The sequence below is a fragment of the Ixodes scapularis genome, unplaced genomic scaffold (assembly GCF_016920785.2).
Source record: "Ixodes scapularis isolate PalLabHiFi unplaced genomic scaffold, ASM1692078v2 PGA_scaffold0__279_contigs__length_252992795, whole genome shotgun sequence".
NCBI classification, from domain to species: Eukaryota; Metazoa; Arthropoda; class Arachnida; order Ixodida; family Ixodidae; genus Ixodes; species Ixodes scapularis.
The window spans coordinates 548,684-568,105 of record NW_024609835.1 but is presented as its reverse complement, the minus strand read 5'-3'; the positions used below and the strand labels follow the sequence as shown (position 1 = coordinate 568,105).

Sequence of the window (19,422 nt, the reverse complement as noted above, 5' to 3'; positions counted from 1 at the left end):
TCGTCACCGCAACGCTTGATGACGCATTCGCGGGGATCGTACTGTTGGCACTGTCCCCACAGCTCCGTCATCAAATTTTGGAAAGGAGCAAAAGGCAGCTTTGGAAGGAGAGACTGAAAGAAAAGCTCCGCTTTCATCCTTTGAATTCCGCCGCGGCGAAGACGCTTTTTGGTCAGTGGTGTTGCGTTCGAGTATTCTTGGTTCCCACTAGTGCCAGGAAGCATGTGTAAAGTAAGAAATATTCCTACCCAATGTCGTTGCACAGCCCCTTTAAGGTTTATTGGTGTTAGTTGTTTCTATTTGTCACTCTATAGAACTAGGGCATAATAAACAACAACCATTTGTGTCTTTTTTTTCCCTTTTTTCTCTAGGAGTAATCTTTTGGGCTTCTCCTTACTTGATCATGTCATCTTATTTGGTAGCGGAAATGGACGTCCGGAAGAAATATTCCTTCAGTGAAGGGGAGTGTAAAACATAAAACAGGGGTGGCATGTAATGCTCAAGCTACGAACAGTGCTTGTGGCAAGCTCAATGGACCCTTTCGAAAGTTTGACCGCTGTTGCAAGCTGTGAAATCCCTGCACAATTACGGATACAAGCGCCAGCTCTTTTGTGTTCGATTGCAGGTCAGCTGCAATAGTATACTCGTGCAGCGGTAGCTCAAGCCAAAGGTACAAACAAGCTTACGCTGGCAGCATTTCTGATTATACCTGAACTTTCAGATTCCCACGTTCCGTAATGACAGTTGTTCCGTCATTGTGCAGTGTATCAGACGACGTCCACCTACGTCTAATATTGTCAAAACAAATAGAACTAACGTTGTGGACGTATGTGACACCTATATAAGTAAAATACAAATGGCAAAAAAAAAAGATTACTGTTTTGTTTTTGCTGACAAGTTTTCTTTTCAATTCAACAAATCCTAAAAGTGTCCACAACGTAAGTTCTTGTTTTGACAATGTTAGGCTCAGGCGGACGTCGTTCTTCGAGAAACTTCTTCTTTCGATTTAATAATAATAATTGGGTTGTGTGTGTGTTTATACAGCCTAGAACTTGGTCTGCCTCATAGGGGCGACGAGTCTCCCAGCTGTAGATGAGAAATTTAGCCAGTGCGGTACAACCGCTAGCCTGGGGTCTTTAACGTGCATCACGCAGTAGTGATACACGACCGCACGCCGGTACGATGCTCATCCAGATCGAAACGGGCAGGGGTGGGGTTTCGATTTAATCTTTTGATCCAGTTGACGTGCGTCTCTCAAATTTTCGCGCTCTATTCCAACTGCTGGCGTTCCATTCTCAGAGTTTTATTTTCCCGCAATGCCTAATTTATTTACACGGGCTAAAAAACAAGATTTTCTCAAAAAACATTACTAGGTGCATGCACAGCAGGCGCTCATCTATTCTATATAAGTAATTAGAAGTAAATAATCAACATAGGATAAAACTGTTTGAAAGCAAAGTAGATTCTTTCTTTGAATCAGTTATATGACTGCAGACGCCAGCACCTGCTCCACGTGTAACTATACTCGTTTTCACCTTAAGAACCGAAGTAAAACAAGTCCGGCTGGTGGCGGAGTGTTCTGGGTTTCCACCAATGAAATGCCGCGATATCGCGTAGACTTCACCACTCTCCGTCGGGAGGTGGTGGGATCCACAATTAGAGACCGAAATCAAAACGAATTTAGCACTGCAGCATCCTCTAGTGGCAAAAAGCTAGAACATACCTCGTTAAATAGTGTTTGTTTCTGATAAACATGCTTATGCTCTGCACAATTTTGCATCGCTTCTTTAAACTGTCTTCAATAAACATATCTTTGTCTATCTAACATTGTTTATACCGTCGGCTTTCTAAAAACACTATGAGAGAAAAAATCAGTATGGGCCAGTTTTAGCGCATTTACAGTTTTTAACGGCAATCATGGAGCGCTAAAGCAAAAAGATCAGCTGACATCATCGACATCGCCGCAAACTTGATAAACTGGGATTGATCAGACCTGCTACCACCCACGAACCTATGTTTGCATAGTTTATTCTGTCCTAATATACATTTGTTTACGTTATTGCGTTGACGTTCATGTGCATGTATTGAGTGGGCAATCGGTTTCCTTGTGTGTCGCGATGAATTTAAATTTTTATTCTTTAATTTCGTTTTCTTAAGTTCCGTGGTGGTACAAATCCTGGTTATAAGCAGAAACAGCGTGGTTGATGTGAGATATGTCCTTCCAGGATCCCATCAAAGCTTCTGCTTGTTGCCAGAGAGGCCCTGTGTGAGGATGGCGATAAGAATCCCGATTATAATCTGAAACAGCATGGTGGATGAGAGATACGTTTATTGCCAGAGCGACCCCAAGGCATGTGGATGGCAGTTTGTGAGCTTACTTTCCCACAAACCGCCTGGGGAACTGATCACTGCAATAAAGGAGCTATCTCAATGAAAGACTGGGCTGAACATGATGTATAGACCTCAAAATGAGGTGTAAGCGACACTGAATATGCACGAGGTGAGCAAGTGAAATGTTAAGCTCAGGGTCACATTTCAGAACAATGGTCGACTTTCGGCATGCCGCCAACACTACGTCTTCTTTCTTGAATGAAAACGACCCTTAAAGTGTAATTGTATGCATATATGTTTAGAATGCAAAAGGGCAAAATGGCGCCTGACACCTCTGCTGTAATGGGCAAATTAGCGAGTGCAGTACAACTGCAATTTTTTTTTGTAGTGTGAATCTTTGTACACAGTGGGATACATACAGCTGATTTCAAAGACCTCGAGAAGCCATGAACAAGGCTATTACGCAATGAAAGGTAGAATCACGACAACAACATGACACTGAAAGTTAGGCGTGTATGAAGTCGGGAATCCGATTTTGCAGTATGTGAATGGTCCTTAATGGGCCGCTCTGTGTTCTAAGGTATGACAAACAGAGTCCAAAGTTCTAGCCACTTTCAGAAGAGAACATGTCCTAGGGGGACATTAGTTCACGGTCAATTCCATTCTAAAGGCTGAACACCGGAGATCTCTTCACCCTCATCCTCGTCGTCAGTTTCGTCGTCGTCTCCACTCTCCTCCTCCATGTCGCTTGCATCGAGGGACTGGCTCGAGGTTCGACTCTGGGACATCACATTCTCGAAACTTCGCCTCCATTTTTTTCACGTGTTCTACACAGTCATGCCAATGGACAGCTGTTACGTTGTCCACTGCTTCCCTCAAGAGCCGCTCGGCGTCATTGTGCTTGAATGTGATGTTCTTGGAGGCGACCTCCCGCTTGACTCGTGCCCATATCAACTCTATGGGATTTAGTTCGCAATGGTACGGTGGGAACCTCAACACCGTGTCCGGCGTCCGTAGCCATGACGTCAACTTTGTACTTTGTGTAGCGATCCTTAACCGTTGCCACGATGCTCAGAAGGTCTTCTTTCTTCATTGTGGCAGTCCAGTCTAGGTTCCTGGAAGAGAGCCACTGCTGCATCTCGCCCTTCTTTGTTGCAGTTGTGGGAACAGCTTCAGCCTTTCTGCTGTGGTATAACGCGTTGTCTATAACAAGTACGCTGTTAGGCTTGATGTGGTCCAGCAGATGAAGAAACCATGCTTCAAACCTGTTCGAGTCCATTTCATCGTGGTAGTCCCCCTTCTTCTTCCCACGGAACACGTCCAGGCAGCCGGACACGAAGCCAGTGTCACTACCTGCGTGGGTGACAATCACTCTTTCACCTTTTCCAGAAGAAACCTTTAGCCCGGTCGTCAGTCCAGACATGAAGGCTTGCCTTGCTGACTTTATGGTGCTGTCAGTCCACACCTTGTCAACTGTGAGGCCGGTGTTCACCCCCTTCCTGGAAGTAGATCTTGCGGTTCTGGACTCTGTGCTTTCTGATTTCCCTCAAATACCGCCGCCTCGACTCGACGATGTCCTCTCTCTCAATCAGGAAGGAGTTGCGATTCCATTTCTGTTTCTCGAAACCCATGTCCTTCAGCAGGCGATACAGGGTAGACCCGGAACAGGACGGCAGCACTTCGTCTTCTTGGAGACGAGTGGCGATTTTCTTCAACGTTAGGATCTCCCCCCGACGGAAGAAATTGTGCAGGCTCTCACGGCCGTCAAAGTGCACGCGTCGTGATTTGAAATCCTCTTCCTTTTCTCGGCGAATTTCGGGCGCTTCTTTGAAGGAGATTTCACAGCTCCGTTGGCACGTTTGAAGCCACGCTTGATCTCGTAGACCGAGCTAACACTGATCCCCGTTGCGGCGGCAGTCAGGTTGATGACTCCCACCACATTTTTTTCTTGGTACTGCCGCCGTATCCAGGAATAAACGTTCAAAACACACTGCCTTGACTAGCTCGACAGGACATTTCCACTTGCGCGACGTTTGTAGTACACCCGAGGGGAAACGTCTTCAGGAAGGAGTGCTGACATCACAGACCGATCAGCCAGAGCTGTTGGAGTCGCCATTTTGGAAGGCGAGCAACAGCGGCTGGCCGGCTTAATAATAATAATAATAATAATATTTATTTGCATACAAAAAATCTGATCCTGAGTGGCGTGCACGGCTGTGCAGAAAGGTTAAAACCGGTACGCGAGTGCGCCTGCCAGCCCGCCACCCAGGATGTGATAAAAAAAAACAAAAAAAACACACGCACACGTATACCAAATTTGTACACAGGGCCGTAACCCAAAATGTTTTAAAAGAAAAATGAGGGTGAAATGTAGAGAGTAAGTTGACTCACACACACAAACACACACTACACTACACCACTGTTATGACGCCTGCTGCTGTAGGTGCTTTGAAAACAAGCGACACATCGACACAGATTCAGTACGGTCCTGGGGAAGCGGCGAACGTATCCTGAGCGGGGCCGAGATGAAGTCCTCGATGCCGGCTAAGATCGGCGAGGAACTGTGGTGTTTGGTACGCGCTCGAATAAGTTCAGGCTGTCCCGATCTCTTGTTAATCCTTGGGATGGTCGCAAGGTACGTCCCTTTGAGCGAGCCGTCGAGAAGTCGGCAGGTAAGGCCCACCCTGGCGACTCTTCTTCGATGAGCCAGGGAATGCCATTTGAGATCCTTAAGCCGACTGGCGTAGGGCAACGCAGGATTGTGTTGGCGAGTAAAGTATGTGCGAGTAGCACGCCGCTGCACGCTTTCCAGGCTGTCAACCAAATTAGTTTGATGTGGGCACCACACCGCACTACAGTACTCGAGATGCGGAAGAACGAGCGCGGTGTATAGTACACGGAAGGTGGTAGGACCGCACGCTTTGGAAACTCGTGTCACGAATCCCAAAAGACGTCGGGCTTTGGCAACAGCATTGGCAACGTGCAGAGAGAATGTTAAGTTAGGGGTAAACGTCACACCCAGAATTGGTAATGGTGTGACCGATGTAAGAGGTGTTGCAGACACGGTGTACAAAGGGGCTCCTGAGCTGCGGCTGTGACTGACCCGCATGACTGCACACTTGGATGGGTTAAGAAGAAGGCAGTTTGAGACGGACCACTGCTGCACTATAGACAGGTTCCGCTGAAGGTTGGGACAGCTTGCGCGAGGTGTAGTTCGTGCAAGCAGAGTGATGTCGTCAGCATATTGGACTATCTGCGTGTCGATAGATTGGGAAAGATCACCTTGCTCCCACTTTCCGTGTTCGTAGCAATGCGCTTGCTACGAACATCGATCCTCAGATCTTGTGAGGCGTTGAATTACGTGAATACACGCGTATACTAAGGAGGTGTATTATTTATTCTATTGAGAATAACAAATTTATCTAAGCTTAAATAACGCTAGCATCTCAGAGAGCAAACTTTTGTCGGAACTACTTCGCAGAACGGAATAATATGTGCGACGGCATGCGACCAATAAGCATGCGACGAGAGGGACACACCCACTTTTTACTTAAGGTGAAAAGGGGGGGGATCGGTGGCCGAGTGGGCTGAAGCGCACACCCAGCTCGACGCGCGTGGAGCGAAAGCTCGCGCTGCAGAACCCAGGGATCCTGGGTTCGAGCCCCACCCCTGCCCGTTTCGATCTGGATGAGCATCGTACCGGCGTGCGGTCGTGTATCACTACTGCGTGGTGCACGTTAAAGACCCCAGGCTAGCGGTTGTACTGCACTGGCTAAATTGCTCATCTACAGCGTGTGACTCGTCGCAACTTTAATGGCAGACCAACTACACGCTGTATAAGTATCCCCGCAACCCCAATTATTATTATTTAAGGTGAAAACGGGTATAGAGTTCAGCAGACTCCCAGCGAAAGGCCTGATAAAGGCTCTGAAGGCCAGACTTTTCATGATTCTATCTTTTTTTGTATACTATGTTAGCGCGCGTAGTCAAACGCTTGCATGCGCTACAAGCGTAGCTCGTAAGCACGCTACGATCGTGCAGGGTTGAACAGAGAGGGGGATCGGTGGCCGAGTGGGCTAGCGCACACTAGTGCTACTAAATAAGCTACGCTTCAGAGTAACGACACTTGGCCATATTGTGGCTTATAATCATGGTTGCCAGTTACCTGAAGCTTTATCTGAAATGACAGGAAACACTTTTCCGTCCTCCACAAATATTTAAACAGATTGAGACAAAGCAAAGCAATATTACATGAGCTTCCCTAACACCTAATATAATGCTAAAGAGGTTGCACTTTTGAATTATTTAGTGGTTTTAGCGCTCACCAGCTCGGAGCACGTAGAGCGAAAGCTCGCGCTGCAGAACCCAGGATCATAGGTTCAATTTCCACCCTTGCACGTTTCGATCTGGATAATTATCGTACCTCCGTGGCGGTCGTGTATAAAATATTGAGGTCGTGAGTAATTTTATATAGCCTAGAACTTGGTCTGCCTCAACGGGCGACGAGTCTCCCAGCTGTAGATGAGAAATTTAGCCAGTGCAGTACAACTGCCAGCTTGGAGTCTTCTACGTGCATCACGCAGTAGAGAGATACACCGGACCGCACGCCGGTACGATGCTCAGATGAGCTTCAGAGCGGGTGCTGCATTTCGTTGCCTTTTTTGAGTGAGGATGCAGTGTGTGCACCTCCCCTAGTAGGCGAGGGTTTCTACGTTGGGGGGAAGCGGGGACCTGTCCTTTCTTCAAATGGGTCAAGTCTCCTTGAGCCTCGGGGCAAAGAAACGCCAGTCTTCGGCGCTTATCCCGCAGTTACTCGGCCTTTCTTGCGCCGTATCTGTTCGCTCCCCGCGCCTCGTAGCAGTTTTATTGCAAGGGGGGGGGGGGGGGGGGTTAAAAAATTTGGGGGGGGTTTCAGACTCACCAAAGCATTTTCTTTCTCCCCCCCCTCCCTTCCCTCGCCACATGCTTCCCCCTCTTTGCAAATATCAGCTGATCTTCCAACATCTTATTTTTTGTTGTGCAGGAGTGTTTGTTGATAGGCAAAACACCCACTAAAATTCGAAAGTAATTTGTAATTCGAGTAGAAATTACTCAGAGAGAGTAATTTGTAAACTGCTAATTACCGAAATAAAAATGTAATTGAAAGTTACTAATCTACTCAGAAAAGAGACGAAGCATATACACAATTACAAGCAGGGCGACAGGCCGCCGCCATACTTCTGCTCGTGCGGGCACGCCCGTGCAATTGCAAGCTTGTCAAAGCTACGTTCACGCGCACGCTGCACGTGCTTGCATGCAAAGCTGGCGCACGAGTAGAGTGGTACGTGAAATCGACTCAAGAGTCAAGACCTCGCAGTCCCCAGGCTTGGTGGATTTTCGTCCACATAGTCTTAGCCGTCTTAGCTAAAGTAGGGTGTACTAAAACTGGGAGGTGTGCCGAGCGTGGCGGCCTCTTCATAGGAGTTCTGCTACACCATAGCTGTGTGTCGTGTGGTCCAATCCTGCCGCGGTGGCCTGGCGTGGCGCTGCCAGTCACAGCACCGCGATGCCAGACGACCGGTCGGGCAGCGCGTTTAGCGGGGCTGGCTTGGGGCGTGTTTGTGTGACTATTTCTTCTTGGTTTGTCTGAAGCGATACAGTATTGTGTGGCTGCTTAGTGTGCCGAAGAGACAAGGGACTCAAAGCGATGTAAAATACGGGGAAGAATAAAACGGAGCGGTGGTGTTTTGTGTTGGGGTGCAACGTGGGTTATCACACATACTTAGAGAAACACTGATTGTTTGGGACGCCGAGAGACGCCTCTCTGTTCTCGGAATAGAATCGTCTAATTCAAAGAGGAAAAAAAAAAAAAAAAAAAAAAAAACGGATCCAGAGAAACAAACAAAAAAAGTGTAGGAAGAATGTGTGACTTATGTGACATGTCAAGAAACAATATTTACAGGAGAAATCCTAAGACTGCAACTCTCAGAAAAAAAGGGGTATATTCTTACACCCCTTGCCCCACATATGAAACCCTAAAACTTTACCTCGACGTCAGTCCGCTTTACATCGAGCTGAAGTTTTGGGGTGCCGTATATCGGACAAGGGGTGTAAGGATATACCCTTTTTTTTAGAGTGCGCTTACGCGTAGGAATGCGAGAGCATTCCTACACGCGAAAGCATTTCTATATTCCAAAACTACAGAGCGTGGCTCAAGCGACAGTGCGAGGAAGCTGATACTTCCCAACCTCGAACCGTTACCTAAGGGTCTACCGAGAGCGGCCAAGTGCTGATACACAAAGCCCACACTGGAGCTTCTCTTGCGGAGGACGCACTCGCTAGATGGCGTAACTACAAGCGGCAGAGAGGCCATTTACCAAACGAAGCGCCGGCGGACGAGGAACACCAGTAAATGCTCTGCTGACGTCAATCCAACGATCCAGCACTTCTCGGATTGCAAGCCGACAGGATCGAGCTCCTCGATCCACCCATCTGCAACCTTCAGGACTGGGTACTGCGAAGAACGGAGCGCTTACTAAAAAGACACTGTCCTAACTATGGGAGTTTTGTGCTCTTGACTGGCGTCGACCGCCCGTTTGTGAACACCGTTCCTTTCCTTATTCCCCTTCCCCCACTGAGGCCATCGCACCATCCTTTTCAAAATAAAAGGAATCAAGCAATCAGTTTTCATCTACTTTCCTGCACAGCAGCCTAAGAGCAGAGCCCTAAATGATGAGGTCGAAAATTTGTTGAGATAGGAGAAGGTCTACAATGCTACAAATCATAACGTTTCCCTTCGTACTGCTGCCTCGAAGCATAAGCAGGACTTCGGGAGCCATTCACTCGATAAACACATACTGTAAAGCAGCACTGAACAACGAGATCTGATTGTTAGTGCCGTTTTGAAGCGTAGACTCTTACTGCCATCCACGCACCCTCGACCACTCTCGCTACAAGCGCAGGCTGGGATGGCAAACTGGAAGGGCGTACCTAAACTCTAGCGTGCTTTTCGGGACCATAATCAGGATTTATATCGGCAGTCAGACACCTTACGGCCACTCTGTCAGCAGTGAGGTGCGACAGCACTGTTTCAGTGGCCTTCAACTCGTTTGCATTAGCCGTGGCGGCACGTCTGCAATCACGGTGATTGCAGACGGGCCGGAACAATGCCCAGCGGCATTGTTTCTATTTTCATTTCCTTGGTGGAGACAATACATTGAATGTTGCGGGGGGCGGGGGGGAGGGGAGGGAGAGGGGGGGGGGGAGGGAGAGGGGACCCCGACATTTCATTGAAAGCTGTTTCACCGAATTCCGTTCCATCGAATTGTTCATTCAAAACAGCTTGCACAATCGAAATTTTCTATTTTTATTTCGGAAATTTGCAGGTAAGGAAAACGTATTGTATTTTCACAAATAACGACAAACGTTTAGCGGGAACTATCAACGATACGTGTTCAATCATCCAGATGGGCAGGTGGTCACTTCGTATTGTGTCGGAGTTCGCTCAGCATTCCTCTCGAAGGCTTGAGGAGGCCCATGTCAAGTCCGGTGTCGTGTCCATTTGCGAACTTGCGCCACAACACGGGTATAGATATATCGGAGTCATTGAAGAGCTCCATCTTTGCGCCTGCATGGCGTTGAGAATGCTGGTGCACTTCCGACTGTGCCTGGTACAACCGCACAACAAATCCCAGGCATTGAGATTACTGCTAATGGCGACAGCAGTGGCGTACCAACTTGTTTTTGAGTGGGGGGGGCAAACCCGACCCTCTTCCCCCCCCCCCCCCTTAATCGAAAATTCGGCGCAACTTTTGTCGAAGTTTTCTAAAGATGTGGCAATGATTCGGCAACATTACAACGTTACCAGACTTAACATTGATATTTTGTTTTTTCTCACGAAAAAAATTTTGCTTCTTCTTCTTAAAATAAATACAACTTGTAGTGCCTATTGAAACAGTTATGATTAAATAAGGTGATATTCTACAAGATAATTGTATCGATGTCGCTTTTGTGTGTTTACTGGCAATTTTAGTGTTTGCTTGCAGAAAGTGGCGTGACAACGAGGTTGGGTAGTAGTAGCCGGAGCAGTCACGAATCACACTACGAGAGTTTTGATTTTGAGGCTTCATCAGCGCACGCCTGCAAGTGTGTTTACACTGTTAAAATAAAGACAATCACTGCGTTCTTACTTTCTCTGGGAGTCACCGTTTCGTGCGCGAAAACGGATGCAACGGTTGTTTAGCCTTCACCAGAAGAGATAACAATACTGTAAATATGCATGTTTTTCGATTTGAGTCACTTGACGTCAGCTTTGCATGAAAGTGCGCGTTCCATATTCGCAACGTGCCGTCTTTAACCTTTAAAATTCCGGTTTCTGGTGTTAGGACACACACGGACGTTTAGGAAGATGGGGAGAGTTAGGAGTGTCGGATGTGCAACGTCGAGCATGATAGTTCTGTGTTTAACGAATACTTTTCATCAGTGTTTACTAACGAGTGCTTGGACTTCGTCCCCACTCTCCCGGAAGAGCTTTACGAGCGCATGCATCCTATTAACGTTAACTCCGCTGGTATTAAAACATTGATTGATAAACTAAAACTTACTTCGTCCGCTGGAACCGATAACATCAACCCTAAAATTTAAAAGAAACACCCGTGTTATTTCTAGTGAGTATTTGAAACTCATCTTCATTCAGTCCTCATCTCAAAGCTGCCTTCCATCTGACCAAAAGGTGGGAAGGGTAATTCCCAGTCTTTAAACAGGGCAGCCGCTCTTCCGCATCTAATTATCGCCCTAATTCATTGACTTCAATTTCTTGCAAACTACTTGAGCATATCCTCTACTCCAATATCATGAGGCACCTATCATCCCATTTCTTTTCTTTGAACAGCAGCACGGTTTTCAAAAGGTACTTTCCTGCGAAACGCAACTCTGCGACTTCATCCATGGCTTGCACACTAACCTTGAATGTCACGTCCAAACTGACGCAGTTTCTTTTTTTTTTTTTTTTTTTCCAAAGCGTTCGGCTTTGTTCTCCATCAACGCCTTCTTTCTAAGCTATCATCTTTTTGCCTCGACCAATAACCGTTTGCATGGATTCGTGACTTTCTTTTTTCCCGTGTACAGGTCACGTCCATGATGATCATGAATCTTCCTTAATAAATGTATCTCCTGGTGTTCCCCTGGGGTTCGTACTTGGGCCCTTACTCTTTTTAATATTTATTAATGACATTCCCATTGGGATTTCTTCAAAAAAACGCTTTTTCGCCGACGACTGCGTCATCCATAACAAAGTAACTTGTGTGCAAAATAATAACCAGCTTCAGGAAGATCTAGATAAAATTAACAATTGGTGCAAAGAGTGGATTATGTCACCAAACAAGTATAAACGCAAACTAATCCACTTCACCAAGAAAAAAACACTCTGTCATTTAATTACTTCTTGGACTCCGATCTGATTGAGACCGCTGCTGTGTATAAATACCTTGGTGTAAGACTAACATCTGACCTTCCCTGGAATAACCACATTGAAGTCATTACCGCCGGTTCATCTGGAACTCTTGGACTAAGCAGACGTAACTTAAAAAATCGCTCCACCCTTTGTCCCTAAGCTAACCTTTAACACGTACGTCAGACCAAAAATAGAATATGCTTCAACCATCTGGAATACCCATCGACTGTACCTCATCAATAGCTGTAGAGGCAGTTCAGAACAGAGCTGCTCGCTTCATTTCATCCACTTATGACTTTTCTTTCAGTGTCTCGGCGCTAAAAACTGAACTAACCATGTCCTCTTTGCAGCTTCGCGGGAAAGTCTCTCAGTTGTGCCTTATTCACAAAATCTACTACCACATTCCCGACCTCAAAACCACTTTGTTATTACCCCTCGACCGAACATCTTCTCGCCTCAACAACGTCTGCACCATCAAACACACTTCTGGCTCTACGAACGCTTTCAATTGGTCATTCCTTTCTCAAGCCATCAGCCACTGGAACAGTCCCCCATCCTCCATTGTCACCATCTTGGACCCTGCTGATTTCTCCTCTGCAGTAAAACTACACCTTTCTTGGCCCATGTGATGGTGTGCGGGGCTAGGCAGATCAGTGAAAACACTTACGCAGAGCGCTTGCCAGGCCAGACTTTTACGTAGTTCAACTACTTTACTCAAGTTACTGTAGTTTAACTACTTTTCTGGGTAGTTTAGTAACTTTTAATTACATTTCTATTCTAGTAATCAGTAGTTTACTTTAACCACTTTTCCGAGTGACTTCCACTCAAATTACAAATTACTTTCTAATTTTAGTGGTTGTTTTGCCTATCAACAGAGAACAGAGGTCGGAAGGTCAGCTGATATTTGCAGAGGGGGAAGCATGCGGAGTAGAAAAGGGGGGGATGGGAAGGAAGAAAGTGATTTAGATAGTCCAAAAAACCCCAAAATTTTAACGAGCCCCCCCCCCCCACTGCAACAACACTGCTACGAGGCGCGGGGAGCGAACAGACACGACGCAAGAGAGGTCGAGTAACTGTGGGATTAGCTCCGAATAGTGGCGTTTCTTTGTATTCCGAAGCTCAAGGAGACTTGACGCATTTGAAGAAAGGGCTTGTCCCCGCTTCTCTCCAATGTAGGAATTCTTGCCCACTACAGGAGGTGCACACACTGCTCCTTTTACGGTGCAGGCGATAGAACCCCTAACAACGACGCTCACGCCGGATGGGCTGCTCGTGTATCACTCGAAGCGCGTTAACCCACCCCCGCGCCTGCGTTCACGCCGCTTCGCGGTGACGGTGTGCGGCTGCTAATTACAAATCTATTAACCAACCTAGCCCCCCCACCCCCCGTACACGCCGCTTTGCGGCGTCCGGTCGGCAACCCAAACCCCGCTGCCCCCCATGCACTTCCGTAAATAGAGTCGATACGATTTAGTTTAGCGATGTTTCGTCAACAACATTCGTTTTTTTAGTGTTAATGGTAAAAAAGAAATGTAAATATCGCCAAATGCCTCGACAAAACAAAATGTCCGAGAAAAAAAATAAAAAGAAGTAAGCCGGCCCACACCATAAATAGAACCCGGGTCTGACACGTATGAGGCAGACACCTCACCACTAAGTTACGCTACCTCTTCGGAAACTCGCATTGCATCCGCTGCCTATGTTGACAGCGGCAGCGCCTATCTCCAAGCAAGCAAGCAAAGCTTTATTTTGTGTAAGGGCCTACGTCCTGGTCTGGACGGCGCGTCCGGCCCATGTCTCGCAGATGGATTCCGTAAGGTTATCGTGTAGCCTTGTTCGTGGAGCAAGGCTTTACGAACCAGCCAATCCGGCGTGCGTGAGCACCGTTGCTAGGGTTTGTATCGCCTGCGCGTTAAAAATATGCCCGCGCGGGTCGGGGGGCAGTGCCCTTGGTATTCCTTGGGCGCCGCCGGCCTGTGTCTGCTCTGCCCAGTGGCGGCCGTTTCAGGGGGGGCAAAACGCATGCCTTGCCCCCCCCACTCTGAGAACTGGGGGGGCACGTGCCCCCCTTGCCCCCCCGGTTGGTACGCCCATGGACGACAGCTTCCTTGCACGTGGCATCGGTTCGGCAGCTGATCCGGTTCAGTGTCCACGTTCTGGCCACTGTGTTGCTCTAGACTCCAATATTCTCAGGCAAATGTCACAGAGTGCTCCGCCAGCCGGAATTCGAGAGCGACCACTTCGTGGTTTTAGTTGCGCAGGCATTTAGCACTGAGCTCGGTTAGAGGAACGGAGCGCTCCATTGAAAATGGAGAGGTCCCTGGTTCGATACCCGGACCAGGCGCATTTTTTCGTTCGCGCACCAGTCACTTAGCTGCTTGGAGATTTGTGTTTGCCCTGTGCCCCAATTGTTCCCCTTCTCCGGGAATTTTTTGTCGTTATTCTTATCCAGCTCGCTTGCACTTTTGAATTTAATTGTATTATCATCATAACACAAAAGTTATTTTTTTTCCTACTCTCCCGCTCGTGGCGCCCATCACTGCGCGTGTTTCCCCTTCCGGCCTCGGCCAGCGCTACACTCTAAAAAAAGTCTGTGCGTCTACTTTCCCGCACAACACTCGGAGATCCAATCACCACAACTTACGGAGGCAGTTCAGCGAACGACGATGCCGAAACATATGTTTAGACCAAAAAACGCAGTCTGAGTTGTGACATTAAGCAATGCAAGCGTGACGTTTTGCATTGCTTAATGTCACAACTCATTCTGCGTTTTTTGGTCTAAACATATGTTTCGGCATCGTCATTCGCTGAACTGCCTCCGTAAGTTGTGGTGATTGGCTTTCCGAGGGTTGTGCGTGAATGTAGACGCACAGACATTTTTTAGACTGTACGAACCACCCCCTTCGACCCCGCCGCCCCCACACTCCCTCAATTTCCATTGGTCGTTGCTCGTGACATTCACACATTGTGATTGGCCGCCTGGAGAACCGCCGTGACGCCACTTCATCAGCCGTCGATGCACCGGTCTGTTTAGGCAGTTTTGGCGGCAACGCGTTGCAACTAACGGCATTACCTGTAACGCGTTATTTTTTTGTGTAACGTAGATAATGTACTCGTTCATTTTTCAAAACAGTAACGGGTAACATACTTACGTTACTTATTTGAAGTAACGGGTAAGGTAGTTACGTCACTCGAGTTAAGTTACAGATAAAAGACAGAAAACATACAGCATGTCTGTGTTCTGTCTTTTATCTGTAACTATTTCGTCAAAAACCTGAAAAAAGTACAGTTAGCCTTTTTCGTGTTTGTATACCTTGTTTGACCTTCAGCGCTGGCGCTCCCCACGCTATAGACGCCTCGTAGCACCTGTGCATGGGCGCCGCGAGAACCAACCTCCAGTTTTTGTTTCCTCTTATTTTACACACTTCCCTCCGTAGCTACCACAGCTGGACCGGTTACTGTAAATTTAGATTCGACTGCGTCCTTGTCCCCAGCATTGGCCTTTGTAGAGGCTCGCCAAAGCCCGCTTCAGTGGCTCGGTATCTTGGTAAGACGAGAAAAGGTCGGCTATGCCGCCTGTAATCTAGCGCGTGTGCAAATTAGCCTGCTGATGGCACCACTCAGACAGCATCATAAAGGCACCATGATGGCTTTGGCCATGCTTGTGTACGTGTTCTATCATCGCTAAATAAATTATAAATAAAAAAAAAAGCCTAGGGACCTTCGCTTTTGACTCTGCTTGACTGGCCCCATTAGCTCGTAGCGTCGGCTGCGTCTGGACAAGCTGAAAGGAAGTCATCAATTATTGCACTCATTCCACTTACCTTAAAAATTTTGCCTGTCTTTTCCCCACCCAAAAAGTTCCACTTTAGAAAACCTCAACTGCCAAGCCCTTTGCCCCAGTGGCGAAAAATGCCGTCAATTTATAAGTACAAAGTAACGCAAAAGTAATTTGCGTTACTTATTATCGATAACGGTAAAGGCAACATGTTCCTTTTATTTTGAGGTAACATAGGTCACTAACGCGTTCCTTTATTTTGCAAAAAAACGAGTAATGTATTTCGTTACTTTTTTTTTCTAATTCCTACATTACTGGTTTAAAGGGGGGGGGGGTGCAACGATTTCCGGACTTCAGTCAAACATTTGGAAGTTGCCTTCTGACACTTCTAAAGTAAAGCGCCGTTCACTCTCTTGCGACCGACTAAGACCGAGAGAGACCAAACCGGTTTTTAAGCCTCTTGCGACTTCTTAGGACCAGCTCCGCTGCAGAGCATCCGGTCCTAAGAGGTCGCAAGAGGCTTAAAAACCGGTCTGGTCTCTCTCGGTCTTACCCGGTTGCAAGAGTGTGAACGGGCCTTAAAGAACAAAACACCAATTTCGCCTGCGTGTCCTAGTTGTGTACAAAGAAAAGAAGACAAATATTGGCATTTCGGGCACCCCTCCACTCTAGGGAGCCTTCATGTGCGCTTTGCTAGGGTGGTGCCACCCTTTGTAATACCACTCGCCGACAACCCAGCAGCCATTTCGGTCTCGGCGATAATCCGTGGGGCTTATAAGCCTCCCGGAAACAAGCACCTTATCTCACAAGTTCGGTGCAGCTTTGTGGAACCCACGGAGGGAGGATTAGCATTTCCCCCTCGGATGGGGGGACCGATGGACACAAAGGCCACTTTCCGGCGCACGGGAAACGCACGGGGAAACAATGAGGAACAAAATGGCGATGGGGAAAGGGAAACAGGCAGTTGGCATCACTCTATGCGAAGCGCACATGAAGGCACCCTACTTCACTCACTCCCAGTCTTCAGGGTCACACCTGGTCCCCCTCCTAAGGACGTAATTCGGGGTGCCGTGTAGCTTCGCGTGTGCTCTCTCGGACGACGCTTCCTCTCCCTCCCTCTGCTGACACCAGCGGGCGTTAAGCTGCAGCTTAGAACCGAGCGAGGTCACGTAAGGTTCTCTCCGTAGTTCCTTCGGCTGCCACTCGCGGCTGCAGGTGGGGGAAAAGCTCGACTTTTGCTTTGCGATTACGCAGCGGAATCGCGACATTTTTAATGAATGAGATGTTTTCTCTATCTTCCGGGACACGATAAGCAGCATAAAAATGACAAGATTTAAATTCTTTTAATCTTAAAATCGTTGCACCCCCCCCCCTCCCCCCTTTAAGGGCCCGTTACCCCGACAGTTATAAAAGGTTTCCGCGTTCCTCTAAACGACGTGGGCAATCGTGTTTTATTTGGACCACCCAATACAATTCAGATAAGCCTGCAAATAAGATTTCTTCCCGTGCAGTTCGGGTTCTCGAATGACGATATGCAATCGGCTCGGGGTTTAACTCTGGGGGAACTCTACTTATAATTGCGTGCCACCAGTACATGGCCACGCAGTATCTCGCCCTAAATAGTTCGTGTCAATTGTGCCAATGCGTAATTGCTACGAAACGCAGAGACGCGAGCAATTCAACCAAGACCGAACACATGGGACTTTATCCTGGAAGTTAGTAAAGAGCCAAAGACAGCCCTTCACAAGTTTTTGGGAGTCGATGAGCTGGGGTTGCCTGGAACTCATCGGCTAATTTCCGGATGTCTTGCAAGGTGCTGAAGTCGCCGGTTTTGTTCCTCGGACACTTGACTTCGTCTCGGTCGAGCTCCAAGTCGAACAGGGCAAAGCCGTCTACGGCGGGCATTGGTTTACGGCTCTTGCAGATCTGCAACGCAATGGTTTCTTTCACGACACCATGGACTTCCACGGCGCTTCACTGTAACTTCATGTCACTGCTGCGTAACTCACAATGACTTGTAGGCACGTTTATCGCTCGCTTGGCGGAAGCACTGTCTTTGTTTAAAATGTTTTTTTTTTTTATTTTTTTAGTTTTTTCCAATGTTTATGTGTTAGTGCGTGTGAAAATTGTGAATTTATTTTTTGGTATTGACCTTGGACAGATTCTTTTTTAGGTATTGAGGTGTATCCTCAGAAGCCCCTCACTATACATGTTACCTCAATGAACTCTCAACTTCAGACAATGATGTTTTTTTAATCAGCTTAGCCCTAGGCAGGGGCGAACGTCATATCGCCACCACGTGCTCATGGAGTTCGAGTAATAAACGGGTGTTCACCCCTTTTGGAATTGCTTAGATCATAGAAGATGCGAACGCTCGTCCTTCCCATTGGCTGAACTTACCCGAGCACCACTAGCTGATCGGAGTTTTGAGTGGATGGCGGTGCAGTGCGTGTGCCGGAGCCTTTCACTGACCAGCGTCCCCGTTAAGTTTCTGAAAACGTATGCTGTACCATACGCAACTCACTAACTTTCTGAAATAATATTCCTTCTTTTTTTCCAGTTTAACGTAACTTCAAGTGTTTTCCTTGCAAAAAAAGAAAAACCTCTTAGCTATTATTTATTTTAATACAGTCCATGTGGACCGCATTTATGTAGACTTTAAATGTCTTGGATAAGATAAAACACATACTTCTATCGATAAAGCTAAGGCATGTTAACATTCAGCCTGACTTGGTCAACTGGCTGGTATACTGCTTTACGAATCGCTCGCAGTTTGTAAAGTGTAACGGCGCTAACTCCACCCTCGCATCTGTCTCCTCTGGAGCACTTCCGAGTGTTTGTTTTAGTTCCGCTAGTTTTTCTGATTTTTAGTATACTAGTTACTTGCATATACTTGTTTAGTCAAACCTTTCATTGATTACTGCGCTCTTGCTATATCGAGCGACTCTGACTCACAGCATACTACAACGTGATTTGGATTATATTTTTCGGTAGTCTGAGCTTTGTTCAATGGTACTTAGTATGAGTGAGATCTAGAATAGCGAACAGAAGCAAGCGGCAAGCGCTTTACGTACACAAGAAAATGCTGCGCTCGCTCCAGTGCATGTTGCACACGCAAAAGCATACATACGCTGTTCTTCAAGTTTAAGCATGCATACGCGAAGCCCGCTTCGGTGTTCCTCTCGTTCTTGTGCACTTGCAGTTTTTTTGTATTTGCGCACCCTTTACATTTCTGTACTAAAAGTATTTTTGCGACAAGCATCGCAGCGTTTTACAAGATGCTCGCATTGTGCTTAGACGAGGATCCCCGATGCTATTTAAAAACTCACCGACAACAAATTAAAAACATTGCATATAACACGTGAATCGAAATGTGCTGAAACTTATAATCCTAATCACACACCCTGGCAGCTGAGTATTAACTACGTGATCAACAACGCTAACCAATTCAATGGTTAAATGAAATGTAACTCATATCTAGCCCCTTCGTCATTCAAATATTTTTCCGATAAATGGTTATATAGGAGCACCCTACGCTACGAGTTAATGGGAGCAGTCGAGCAGCGTCAAAGGCGCAAGTCACTGAGCATTTTCCTTTAAGAATTTTTTTAATAATTCGAAGAACAACCTCTTCAACAGTTCAGTGGCAACTGTGCAACGGCACTTATTTTTCTTCGCAGGTAATCGAGTAATCTATTTACATACTTTTTTAAGCAGGAGTAGTTGTAATTGATTACTTCTTTCGACTAACGAGAACAAACTTAGTGTTCGGGTCAACGAATGATAAATACTTCCACCCGTAAAGCATGGGTTCTCCTCATTCAAGGACAGCTTGTTTTCCTGTTTTCTCCGAGTTTAAAAGAAAACGGCTCAGGGATTATTT

At 47.0% G+C, this 19,422-nt stretch overlaps 2 protein-coding genes across 2 annotated transcripts in view; both read right to left on the bottom strand.

Moving 5' to 3' along the window:
* Nucleotides 1–3,223: 3,223 nt before the first annotated feature.
* Nucleotides 3,224–3,962, bottom strand: LOC120850667. Its single transcript, XM_040223268.1, has 2 exons — nt 3,824–3,962; nt 3,224–3,711 (listed from the first exon to the last, which is right to left on the bottom strand). The coding sequence occupies exons 1-2, from the start codon at nt 3,960–3,962 to the stop codon at nt 3,224–3,226; spliced, it is 627 nt and encodes a 208-aa protein (XP_040079202.1).
* A 13,293-nt stretch (nt 3,963–17,255) lies between these two features.
* The window catches only part of LOC8038508, a 36,682-nt gene continuing 34,515 nt past the window's right edge, over nt 17,256–19,422 (bottom strand). Inside the window, exon 9 of the mRNA XM_040223267.1 lies at nt 17,256–17,465. Within this exon, the coding sequence (XP_040079201.1) occupies nt 17,256–17,465 (210 nt within the window). The remainder of the gene's footprint in view (nt 17,466–19,422) is intronic.